The sequence below is a fragment of the Abramis brama genome, assembly GCF_963993115.1.
Source record: "Abramis brama genome assembly, chromosome: 17".
Classification (NCBI taxonomy): domain Eukaryota; kingdom Metazoa; phylum Chordata; class Actinopteri; order Cypriniformes; family Leuciscidae; genus Abramis; species Abramis brama.
In genome coordinates, this window is record NC_139979.1 from 28,159,446 (window position 1) to 28,173,258 (window position 13,813).

Below are 13,813 nucleotides of genomic sequence, written 5' to 3' on the forward strand. Positions count from 1 at the left end.
CATAGATGTTTTTTTGTTGTTGTTTTCTTCTAAATTGTGTTTGATGGGGCTTCAGCATTGTGGACGTTTCTCTAAACACTCACAGATGATCTCGTGTTTATCACTGCAAACATGTTCATCAGCTTCTATTGCAGCTCTGCAGTGAAACATTAGCTGTCTAAGTTAACCCTGAGCAGCTGTAGTGACGCGGTTAGATTGTGTTACTCTAAACCTCTGATGTGAGAGACACACTACAGACATCTCATCTGAACACAAACAAATTAGTGCCACATATGTTGTGTATGTGTTGTTTCATAGGTAGTTTAGCTTTGCTGATGGTGTTGTCATGTTACAGGGGTCTATAAACATTGGTGGAAATCAAAGCTTTCTTTCTCTTTTTCTGTCACATTATATTTGTGTTGTAGCTCACCTTCCTTTTTCCGTCCAACAGGAAATGGGCAAAATCCTTAACCACCCGCGAGTCTACGCCTTCCTCCATGTGCCTGTCCAATCAGCATCTGACAGCGTCCTGATGGACATGAAGAGAGAGTACTGCTGTGCCGACTTCAGACAGGTCATGGACTTCCTCAAGGAGAAGTGAGTACCTACAGTTACCTATTAATGATCACTGTGTTTCTTCATGATGGACACTTGACTGGCGCTTCTGATCATATGTGCATTGATAACCAGACAGAGAAATGCTCTTTATTCTTTTAATGCTCTTTTACTCAGATTGACGTTTGTCATCCATGTGTTGAATGCTGGGTAATGGTGTATGAAGTGAGCACTACACTCAAAAGTATGGATTAAATCTTGACATTTTGCAAATGTCAGTTTTTATGAGTTTGATAAGCTCTTCATTACTGTTTATGATTATTGTGCTCGAGTGCATTTGTTGGAGAGCAAATCAATGAGTCTGAAACACTGAAACATGGGTACGTATGGAGGAAACGATCGAGGCCAGTCAGATATCGATGTTTGTAGTTTAAAGGCATTTCATGACATTCATAGAAATTTTTTTTTAAGGCAGAAAGTCACGTTACCTTTCGTTTGCTTTCATTATTCTCACTCATATGGTGTTCACCATTTATCTCAACACTGAAAATCGTAAAAGAGGATGGCAGGGAATCTACTGAAGGAGTACAGCATCACATGTTCAACACACAAACAGTGCTGATAGCTGCTGTAGTTATAGTGTGATCATTTGCCTTCATAAAGTCAAAAGATGCTGATCTGACTAATTTCTTACCTGAATCAACAGACACATTTACACCTGATTACCAGCACCTACCGACAAGAGTCACAAAAAAACATATGTTTGTCTCTCTCTTTTTCTCCCAGACACGTTCTCAGTTTCTCAGTAAAAATACGCTCTGACTGTGGAAGAAACGACCTGGACAAACTTGTGTGACTTACACCCTGGGCTCAGACTGAGCAGGTTTTTTACATGCAGTGATTTTCATCAATCCAAACAAAACCAATCCGATTTCAGTATTTTATGTTACGGCCAGCTCGTTTCAAGCCGCAACATAAACGAGGGATCAAACACCAGCATTCAATAATTTTTTTCTTTTTTTTTTCTTTAACAAATATAACAATAACCACTCATAACAAACATAAGTCTAGGGAAAATAAAGAAACAAAGAAATAACAAACAAAATTACTAAAACAAAATATTAAATCTACATGATATAAGATGTGTATAAGAAAGAAAATCAATGAGATGCTAAGAGCCCCGCTCCTGTTAGAAATTATCCCACAGAGAGTCTGGGATTATTAGGATTCATGTAAATGCAGCTACTGAACAAACTTTCCAATCTGATTCACTTTGCAACCCAACACACAAAAATGGCATCACAAGTTGGTTGTCATATATTTAACTATATTAATGAGGACATTTGGCCCTCACAAGTACAGCTAAGCAAGTACACACACACACACACACACACACACACACACACACACACACACACACACACACATTCAAACAGACAAACAAACAAATAAACAGAAAGGACAGGGACAGTCCCACCCAGTGGTCGCTATGACGATGGATATACTCTGTCCGTACAGAGGTGCACATTTGTCTGCTTGTTACAGTACAATGATGTCATCAGAAGGATGAAGGGTCTTTCTTGCTCAATTTTAAAATTGTGCCATACATGGTGCATTGAAAGGTTAGTGGCATTCGGGTCAAAGTTGCAGTAGTTTTCCTCCTAGAGGACACATTCATGCCTATCACTCATTTTTAAGAGCCTAGAGCGCTCAGGGCCAGTCATCTGTAGGCAGCCCCAGAAGAGGCTTATCTTTTACACAGACGCCGACTGACCCTTATACCTCAGGCACACAGAGCTCACTTTACCAGCAGCTGTGCCGCAGAGGTCAAACTCCTGTTTCCTTATCAAGTGGCACAGAGTTGTTTCAGACGACTCAACACGTAATTTCTGCTCACAGCAGAACTTTAGACAAGTAACGCTGAAAAACCAAGGCCCTTGATGTCAGAGACTGGGGAGATCCCTGAGGTCTTGTCTGACAGCTGTGGTTGATTTTGGAGCGTACAGGCAAACATTCCCACATGACACAGAAGGAGTTTGGTTATGGGGTGAGAAAAGGAAGGATGGGAAAATGAAACAGATTTATTTTGTTCCTATGTTCAGCCTGCTAAAGAATCATTTGTTCTGCTGCGATGAAGGTTTACTATGCCAACCTGTTTGCTGGACATGAGATGAGATGAGATGCCTCATCATATGGATTGCACTGGTTCCTGATTAAGACTCTTCCAAACTTCTCGTTTCGCACCCGGGTTGCCAACAAACCCCATTTATTGCTTCCTCTGAACTTTAAAAGAGTCATTTTAATACAATTTTCTCAATCTGAAGTCATCAGCTCCGGCATCCTGTCAGTCTGTCTGAGAGGTGTTTAAGCCTCAGTGAGTAGGACTCCTAAAAGCCCAAGCTATTACAATCACCTTCTCTCAAGCTAAATTAAAGTGATTCAAACTCCAGTCTGGAGAACAGGGCTAATGACACTAGCGTTTGATGAATGCAGTGATAATGTGCAATAAGTGGACTCACCCGGCGTGGAACGAGCTCAAGATGAGTCTGCTTCTCCGGTAATATAGTGGAGAAGTCATTAAAGGTGTTTCTGAGCAGAGCGATTGCTTCTCTATGTATTTGTGAACCCCACCGCCAGCAGCCATGATTCCAGACCTCTCAAGCAGCATTTGATCCGAATAGCTACACTGTAAAAAAAACATTTTAAAAAAAATATTTTACAGAAAATATTGTTTTACAGTCCTTTTCTTTTCTTTTCTTTTCTTTTCTTTTCTTTTCTTTTAAATTGTATTTAAAACTCTGTAAAGTTACAAACAATATCAGTAAAATTAAAAAATGTTGTCCACTTTCAATCATTTGAATTATATAGAGCCACCTGAATTGTTTGAGGGGCGGGTAAATAAATGGGTTTTTTCAGATCTTTCGATCTAATGGATGAATTAAGCTTGGGCAATTTACATATGAACACGAAAGGAGACGACGGAAAACAAATGTGTTTTTGACTATCTCTGGAAGTAAGTGGTCAAAAGTGGACAAGCTCAAAAGGTTTTAGAACCTGTTTACAGGTGTATTTACTGTCGTCCACTTGTGATCCAATCAACAAAAATGCTTCTTAATACCAGGTGTAAACAGAGCCTAGAGCACATTTGTTAAAGCAAAGAAAATGCAAGAGAAATTCTGATCAGATGATGTTGGCTACTTATTGGTGGTGATATAGTCATCATGTTGTGGCCTGATTCATTGATACAACCTAGAGTCAAACCTCTGATAAAATTATGTAATACTATAATATTAGTTGTTAATTTTACAATGTTTATTGTAGATATTTTAAAACATCAGCATCTAAACCTCTGTTAATTGTCAATAAGAACTTTTGTATGAAGGAAATAGTCAAACTAGACATTTGAAAATGTTGAGATCTTAAGAGATCTATTAGTGTTTAAAGTATTAGTTCACTTTAAAATGAAAATTACCCCATGGTTTACTCATCCTCAAGCCATTCTAGGTGTATATGAGTTTCTTCTTTCAGAAAAAAACAATCGGAGTTATATTAAAAAAATATATATATATATCCTGGCTCTTCTAAGTTTTATAATGGCAGTGGATTGCAACCAACAGATTGAAGCTCAAAAAAGTGGATCCATCCATCATAAACCAACTTCACATGGCTCCAGAGTGTTTAAAAAAAAAAAAAAAGTTTTAAAAACAACAAAGCAGCAAATTACAAACAATAGGACAAATACAATATAACACTTTTTTCAGGTATAATAGGTTTATTTAACATGCAGTTAGAAATAGTACAGACAATGAATAATCAAATGTAAAAATAAAATACTGCATAGTCTTCTTTTAAATTTATTCTTATTAATGCTGCAAAAGTTATTCAGTCAGAGCACTGAGTGATTGTTTTATTAACATTAACGACACCGAGAGCAGCAGATATATTGGACTGCTATAACTTTAAGACCGATTGCACAGATCCATTATACTGATGCACATCCGGTTTACACCCAACTGTTTACTTTCACTTCAGACATTATCAACTGTTTACATGAATACTCCACACAATGGGCATTTTGACATAATTGTATGTGTATTCGTCCATTCAAGTACAATAAGAAGTGAAAGAGAACTGAATTTGTGATCGCATGCTGTGAGATGTGGCTTTCTGTGCGTGTTTCAGCAGGGTTCTTTTTCACGACTAATGCCGCTTAACTCTTTCTAACATCAGGCACGTCCCACTCTTTGTCTCATTCATGAGTTTTTATTTTATTGTATTGTCTCATTCATGAGTTTCATCACTATAAAGTGTCAATAATGACACTTATATACTTAAGTGTATATACAGTGAGGAAAATAAGTATTTGAACACCCTGCTATTTTGCAAGTTCTCCCACTTGGAAATCATGGAGGGGTCTGAAATTGTCATCGTAGGTGCATGTCCAATGTGAGAGACATAATCTAAAAAAAAAAATCCAGAAATCACAATGTATGATTTTTTAACTATTTATTTGCATGATACAGCTGCAAATAAGTATTTGAACACCTGTCTATCAGCTAGAATTCTGACCCTCAAAGACCTGTTAGTCTGCCTTTAAAATGTCCACCTCCACTCCATTTATTATCCTAAATTAGATGCACCTGTTTGAGGTCGTTAGCTGCATAAATACACCTGTCCACCCCATACAATCAGTAAGAATCCAACTACTAACATGGCCAAGACCAAAGAGCTGTCCAAAGACACTAGAGACAAAATTGTACACCTCCACAAGGCTGGAAAGGGCTACGGGGAAATTGCCAAGCAGCTTGGTGAAAAAAGGTCCACTGTTGGAGCAATCATTAGAAAATGGAAGAAGCTAAACATGACTGTCAATCTCCCTCGGACTGGGGCTCCATGCAAGATCTCACCTCGTGGGGTCTCAATGATCCTAAGAAAGGTGAGAAATCAGCCCAGAACTACACGGGAGGAGCTGGTCAATGACCTGAAAAGAGCTGGGACCACCGTTTCCAAGGTTACTGTTGGTAATACACTAAGACGTCATGGTTTGAAATCATGCATGGCACGGAAGGTACCCCTGCTTAAACCAGCACATGTCAAGGCCCGTCTTAAGTTTGCCAATGACCATTTGGATGATCCAGAGGAGTCATGGGAGAAAGTCATGTGGTCAGATGAGACCAAAATAGAACTTTTTGGTCATAATTCCACTAAACGTGTTTGGAGGAAGAAGAATGATGAGTACCATCCCAAGAACACCATCCCTACTGTGAAGCATGGGGGTGGTAGCATCATGCTTTGGGGGTGTTTTTCTGCACATGGGACAGGGCGACTGCACTGTATTAAGGAGAGGATGACCGGGGCCATGTATTGCGAGATTTTGGGGAACAACCTCCTTCCCTCAGTTAGAGCATTGAAGATGGGTCGAGGCTGGGTCTTCCAACATGACAATGACCCGAAGCACACAGCCAGGATAACCAAGGAGTGGCTCTGTAAGAAGCATATCAAGGTTCTGGCGTGGCCTAGCCAGTCTCCAGACCTAAACCCAATAGAGAATCTTTGGAGGGAGCTCAAACTCTGTGTTTCTCAGCGACAGCCCAGAAACCTGACTGATCTAGAGAAGATCTGTGTGGAGGAGTGGGCCAAAATCCCTCCTGCAGTGTGTGCAAACCTGGTGAAAAACTACAGGAAACGTTTGACCTCTGTAATTGCAAACAAAGGCTACTGTACCAAATATTAACATTGATTTTCTCAGGTGTTCAAATACTTATTTGCAGCTGTATCATACAAATAAATAGTTAAAAAATCATACATTGTGATTTCTGGATTTTTTTTTTTTAGATTATGTCTCTCACAGTGGACATGCACCTACGATGACAATTTCAGACCCCTCTATGATTTCTAAGTGGGAGAACTTGCAAAATAGCAGGGTGTTCAAATACTTATTTTCCTCACTGTATTTACATACTGCAATATACACGATATAGCAAAATCTCACTGAGAACATGAATGTGTATCAGTGTAATGCATCCTATAGCTGCCTTGATTCGAAATAATGTCCTTTGTGGATCCATAAATCTGTGGAGATCTTTCTAAGAAAACAGAAGAGTAGAATAGAATTGTAAATGGAAATGAGGTACAACAGAATATTATGCCATTGGCAGAGCCTCAAAAAAAGTTGTGGAGAAGACCACAAATGAGGAGAGAAGCACTGTCAGTGTGTGTGGTGAACCCTCCGAATACCACATCTGACTTCACTGTGAAGTCCTGAAGATCTGTCAGGACCTTGGTTAAGAACATTGGCCAACAAATGGCATGAGACTCTCTCTCTCTCAGGGCTGTAAGATTAAGGATGTGGAGAACATTCTGAGTGACATATGAGCCTTTACTCATTTGACTCATGACAGGATGTTCTCAAAGGTTCTTTACCCGTAGGCCCTCACATTCAGCCGCGAGAACTGAAGAACCTGCGGCCGCAAATGCAGCTTTCTTAGCACCCGATCAGCTCTAACTCTATTCTCCACTTCTTTTGTCAGAAGTTTCTCTCACCACAGCCAGGAGGGAGTGACATTTTAACATTTAACCGCAGTGTAGGAATCCGTAAGCATTTTGAAGCATGAGCCTCAGATTAAAGGGCTCTAACTGTTGTGTATCTTTCAGTATTGTAAAATTACTTTGAGATCTCTGTCTACTTGACAGGTGAATGACCACACTTTTTGCCCTAATAAACCTGTTTTAAGGTCTGTAAATGTTTGTGTTTGGATGAAGATCAGTGTTGAGAAGCTTTGATATCATGAGACATTCTTTGTGAGTGGCGTATCTGTTCAACAGATGCACTGCAGCCAACACCAGTGTTTTTTTTTTGTTTGTTTTTTTTTGTTTTTTTTTGTGTGGTTTCAGTCTCGTTAACAGATTACAAAGGTGTTAAATGCAAAAAAATAAAAATAAATAAATAATTGGCTGCTTGATTCATGATTTCAAGATTAGTGGTAGGGGTGGGCGAAGATAAACATTTATTCATTCACACACCCTTTATTTTGTTCATTAATCATTAATTTTCATTTATTCTTAAAGTCTTAATTTCTCCCTGGATCTGAACAGTCTTTGTCTTGACTCTTTAACTCACAAATAATAATGAATACTATGGGTTAGGGTTAGAATGTGGATTCTTTCTTTCTGTTTTTCTTACACTGACAATATAAATGTGAAAAGATCTAAATACTTGAATGTGAGGTTTTATAGACAGATCATTCAGTATTGTTTTATTGAAACAGCAGTTGTCGTCATCCTAGGTCATCCAGTTGTTCTCTGATTCAGATGCTCCTGGTAATTCATGATTCAAATCATCAGCTCATGTGTGAGTCCAGTGTTCACAATCCGCTGCTCTTTCAGGTCAGTAGCTGAACCTGGCCCTTCACTTGCCCCCGCTTGTCTCGTGCTTTAATTTCTTTGAGACGTGTTGAAGCATGTGTGAGCGTGCAAATGCAGTGATGGAGAGAGTCACGACTGATGTTTACAGACTCCTCTTCAGTAGTCTGTTGCATTCTCTAGACAAACAGCCTCATGGGCGATAATGTATTTGTAGTTAGTCATTATGTTTCTCAGTACTGTGCGATCTCACTAGCATTCCTGTCCTTGAGTTAAACGCAGCATTACCTGTTGATGTTTAAGCCCTGATTCTCTGCTTGATCACGTAACACATTTAGTCTCCATCGGTCATAATCTATCGTTACCACAGTCACCACCAAATCATTGAGTCTTTTCCTTCAGATGTCTTTTTAACACACTGCCATACCCTCGGCTTCCAAGTTCCCGATGGAGGAAATGAGCTTTCTGCTGTGTGGAGTTCATCTGTACTGTGATGCACCTCTCTTTTATTTAATGTTATTGTGTGAAGAGAGGTGGACAGAAGGGTTTGACTGGACATCAGCAACAAAATATAGGTTTCTTCTCCTTTTTGATTACTCCATCTTATTATTTGCATTTAGCACTTTTTTTTTTTTGGTCAATATTTATTCAGGGACAGGAATCCTTCTACTTTTTCCAACGTGCGGGGGTGGGGGTGTATGTGTAGTTAGTGAGACTAAGGATAGGTTAATGTTTCACATGTACACAGGACACCGGAGAGGAGCAATGGATCAGGTTCCTTTGAGGCAGGAGGGGAAGTTTTGGCGCTCTCACGTCTGACTGGCGGGATTTCCCACTCCTGGCACACGCTCTGCTCACTTGCCACCCTGAGTCATGCTGTTTGTGTCCTGAAACTCCGCGCTGGTTCCCGCCACACAGCTTCCCGCCTCCTTCGCTCTGATTCCGCCTGGATTAGAGTTTCTTGACAACTCTGTCCGTCTTGTTAATCTGTTTGATATGAGTCATTGTTTTGTCAAGCGTGCTGACTCAAAGCGCGCACACACATCCACACTATTGTATAATAAATGACTCGTCACCTCATAGCATTCACTGTCACGCACATGCATCAACCCACTTTAACTCTGTTTTCTGTCTCACATCGCCTCTTATGGCACAAACCCCTGCGTTTGCCGCCTGAGCAAGAGCTGGAATCTGTGGAACCGGTTCTAGGTGTGTCGTGTGTAGGATTTGTGTTTGCTTCCCCCTGAGGGATCAAACATGAGAAGGATGGGTAATTTATTCTGTTGAAATACTGTTTTAATGCTTTAATGTAGATAGATGGCTTTAGATGATCTATTCATAGGTTTCTCTGAAAAGAGTAACACTTTGATAATACATTGATCTGTTTGTGCCGAGGAGGTCAGTCATACCTGGACAATGTTGTCTGTCAGCATTCCCTTTCTGGAGCCCCTGGAATATGACATGTTGACATCGATCACTGATGACATCACAAGAACATGACATCACAGACAGCAGACAATAATTAAATTGAGGTTGTTTTAAGAGTGACTGCATTCACAATATTGCTTTTATTAAAAAAAAGAAGCCAAACCCTTTGGTTTGAGCATAACCGACACAGCAACATTGACTCAACCAATGGTTTTAGGGATGGGACTTTGTATTTGTGTGACCAATGGCAGATGGGGGAGTGTTCAGGAAACAGTCTTCATTTTTGAAGTACTCTCTGGTGACACTAGAGGCACTGAAATCACAACTAATCTTGATCCTGCTTAAACGTTCTGGTCTCTCTCTTCTACATTACCACACGCTAATTGTCCATGTGTTGAACTTGTTGTGTAATCCATCAGTTGTAACTGGAATAACTTGATGTGTGTTATCTCTGTGTTAGAGCTGCATAAACAGTGGCCTCATAGTAATTAAGTGAGCTGTTTATGCCTGCTGACTGCACTGTCACTCGCCTGCAATCTTTCTAGAAGTTTTACCAAACTTGTCCATACAAAAGAAATCTGCACTCTGGACATTTCTTATAAGAATATGACAGCCAGGAGGCATACATTTAACTTGATTAAACTAACTAACTAACTGTCTGTCTGTCTGTCTGTCTGTGAAGTTGATTTAGTCAATCAGCAGATTTTTACATAGCCTTCTGCAGATGTTTTGAAAGAAATGGCAGATCATTCTGTGCTTAAATGTGAGAGTATGCTAGACATCTTCACATTTCACACATGAGCTGCTCCTTCCGTGTCCCAGCAAGTTCAGCAAATGTAGGCCTGACAAAAACAGGAAGTAGATAAATAATGGCTCATTAACTCTGTCCACTGACATTAATAAATCCTAGCTAATAGATCCCTTTCATTGATCAGTTTAGAACAGAAGTGCTAATCCAGGATGAGCTGGCCTGTTGGTCAGGGACAGCCACGGTAGCTGTGTTTCCATTACCCTTCAAATTGCACAAATTAAAATTGCGAATTGAAAATACGCCCAATGGAAACACCTCAATTTAGCAAAAACTCCCATATATCGCAAAAAAGTTTTTACACTCACGTGAGGTGGTTTTCAGGCAATTTGAAAAAGAAATATTTAGCAAAACTGCAATGGATTTTTTTTTTTTTGCATTTACAGGTCACTTACGTACGTAAAAGTTGATCATTATTTAAAGATGACGCGGCATGTTTGGACAGAAGACGAGACAGAGTTCTTCATTAAGCTCATAAAAGACAAGTATTATTTGTCACGGAATGGTAAAATAGTGAAGCGAGGATTCATGTGCGGGAAAAGAAGGATTTTAAATAAGTAATAAAAATAAAACCAAACTACAACAAAAATTTCCCGTAGGGGAAAACAAGACAGGCATCTGGCATAACAGGAAACACAAGAGAACATAGAACAACAAACCAGCACAGGACTGCAAACACAGGGAGACTAAATAGGGAGGCAAACAAAAGAGGGTAACGAGGAAGGCAGGTGGGGCAAATTAATCAATAATCAGGTAACAAGATGAGACTTGTCATGTATTTCCTTGTGCCATGTGCTCTCCTGTCAATTGTCTAGCCCCTGCCATCTCACAACAAACCAGACTATACACAAACACATAACAAACCGGGAGTGTCAGAGCTCTGTCACCAAACCAAGATACAAACCAGACAGAAGTGACAGAACCCTGACATTATTAGGGAATACTGGATTCCAAACTAAGAAATACCACTATTTATCAAGACCTTGAACCAGATATGAGGGAGAAAAACCTCATACGTTGGCACTACCAAGTATAAGGGGCTTTCCTTGCCATTAATGCTTGGATAACACACCTACAGTATGACTCATTTGATTAAAAATAATGGCTTGTGTGGTGGCTTGAATATAGGTAAACCTACCAACATCCGTTGCCATGATTTTTATAATGACTTATCGTGAGAGGAAAAAATGACGTTTTAGTTGCATACCATCAGGTAATGGAAACGCCATCATTTCGCAATCGTTTTTTATTATTATTGAAATTTAGAAAATATCCCAAAGTTTTGCGCAAATCTGTAATGGAAACACGGCTAGTGATAATGACTCTAGAACCTCTAGAAATTTGTATGAAAGGTTCCTCTGTGCTTTATCTTGGTGTACTTTAAGGCTCTAGCATTGGACCGCTGTTGTTAAAACTACATTTAAATCAGCTTGTCTTTTGATTATTCTCTAATAGCAGTTAATTTGCTGGATGTCATGTCACAGCCTCTGAACAATAGTTAGTCAAAATACTCTTTAAAAATAAGTAGCTAGCTGCAATAAGTTACTCACACACAGTGACCTACTACATTGAACATTAAAGGGTCAACTGTCAATGATATTAATTTATTTATGAGGAGTTTCAAAAAGTAGATTTTTCAATTAATTGCAAATATTTAATGAACAATTTGATTGACAGCATTGGTTCTTGAGGCAAAGTTGTTCAGAATGAGGAGTTCGAAAAAGTAGATTTTTCTGAAAATTCAAAATGGTGAAAAAGTTAATGGATAAAAATGAAATCAGAGATATACGTTTATGATATATGTTCGTCTTAAGCCAAGGATTCCACTGATATAAGACACTTGAGTCTACGACAAACAGTCTATGAGTTTTTGATCGCTGTAGCACCCCCTATTGGCCAATCGGGGCCATACTTTGTCAATGTCTCCCCAAATTTAGACCTACCATCTGGCCAGGTTTTTTAGTCTCTAGGCCTTACGGATTGGTCTGCACGATCAGTTTAACGGCGGAATAATAATAAAGTTGGACCAAAAGACATGTGAGTTCACTTCTAATTTTAGATGCAATGTGAATGGAAGACTTATTTTCATTCACCTCTCTTTTAAGATATGTTAGTTTGGTTATTTAAAGAGAGACTCCTGCTGGCAGGCTGGTTGATGTATGAAAATGACTTCACTTGTAGACCAAATGCATCACTGGTGAGTTTGAAGTTTTTGTGTACGCTGTTGAAAGCTTGACTCTCTTCCGTTCTCTGTGTACTATCTTATGACTCATTGGATTGGTGTCTCCACGTGTCTGATTTGTGGTGTTTGGATAGCAGCTAGTTTCTGACAACACAGTGTGTGTGATTAACATCTAAACTGCTGAATGAAATTACATGGAAGGAACCGTCTTACCCTTTAGAGCAAAACGCTGCTTATGTAAATGTGTAATTGTGCCATGTCCTTTTATCTCCACTGTAATAAGATGTTTGTGAATTGTATGAAAACAGAGGTTGTATACAGGTTTTTGTAGCCTAAAATAAAGCAGAGCTAAGCTTCACCAGCACGGTCTGTTTTCATAACCATAATGATTTGGTCGGAGCTATCGCACTGCTAACTACGCTTAGAGGATGAAATGTTTCAGTAGTCATGCATCAAAATAAGAAACAAGTGTTTCTGTATCAGTAGGTCCCACATGTTGATCAAGTGTCCAGAGTCTCAGACGTCTGGATAACAAATTGTGTGTCACAGCACAACAAAAACCAGAAGAATGTGCAGGTTTGATGTTTAACAGAGAGCTGACTGTGGTCTTTGTGACTGGAACAACGTTTGTGACACAGGCCTATTTTCAATTTCCAGGGATGCTATTAACCCCCTGAGGTCGGCTATCGCGCCGGCGCGATAGGCTCGTTTTTTTCCTTATCAGTGCAAAACATTTTTTTATTATTTTTTATTATAATTTTTATCTTATATGCTTGTGTTATACATCAATCGATCCTGTTAAGTGTGTATTATTTTTGTGTATACTCACAATAAAAACAAAGTGTTGTGCTTTTCGCCAAATAAAGAAAAATAAACATGATGCGAGTTCTGCCTCCTCTCTGTCAGTGAAGTCCATTCTGAAACGCGTCCGAAAATGAACCATAACTCAGCGAATACTCAGTCAAACAGACATACAGACACACAGGCATGAAGCTTGAATTCTCTTCTTTTAAATGAAGTAATTTTTATAAAAAAACAAATATTCTCTGTTTATGTAATCTTTATGAAAAGAGAGAGATGTCAGTCGTTCTCATCTCAGCTAATTATTTTTAATGTGACTCCGCCCACGGAGAGCGCGCGCTATTCAAACGCAAATGACTGAGGCGATCCGTGCAAACTGTGAACGCCCCCATATCAGCTCGAGAAAAAACATCAAGCTTATACAGATCATTGTACTTGTTTACACCGTCTCGCAGCGCTGTGAGGAATAATAATAATAATAATGGAAAATGTACCTCAGAAGTGCTGGTATTTCGAGGAGCAGATGCAGCTGAGCTGAGGAATACTGTAGTAAGTTTTTTTCATTCTCAAGTGAATCGCGTTTCGGTGTGAATGAATGAACGGCAGAGATGCGCTGTTTACCACAGCTCGCACACTCGCGTTTCTGTGTGTGAATGAATGATCTGCTTTTAGCAAACTGTATTGCTATACTGAGATGA

General features: G+C 39.3%; 1 protein-coding gene across 2 annotated transcripts in view; it reads left to right on the forward strand.

Annotated features, from left to right (window-relative positions):
* Window positions 1-13,813, forward strand: part of cdkal1 (CDK5 regulatory subunit associated protein 1-like 1) — a 390,498-nt gene that overhangs the window by 279,652 nt on the left and 97,033 nt on the right. For both annotated transcript variants that reach the window (XM_084088459.1, XM_084088460.1), the window contains one exon: window positions 431-576. In XM_084088459.1, coding sequence (XP_083944585.1) covers window positions 431-576 — 146 coding nt within the window. The remainder of the gene's footprint in view (window positions 1-430; window positions 577-13,813) is intronic.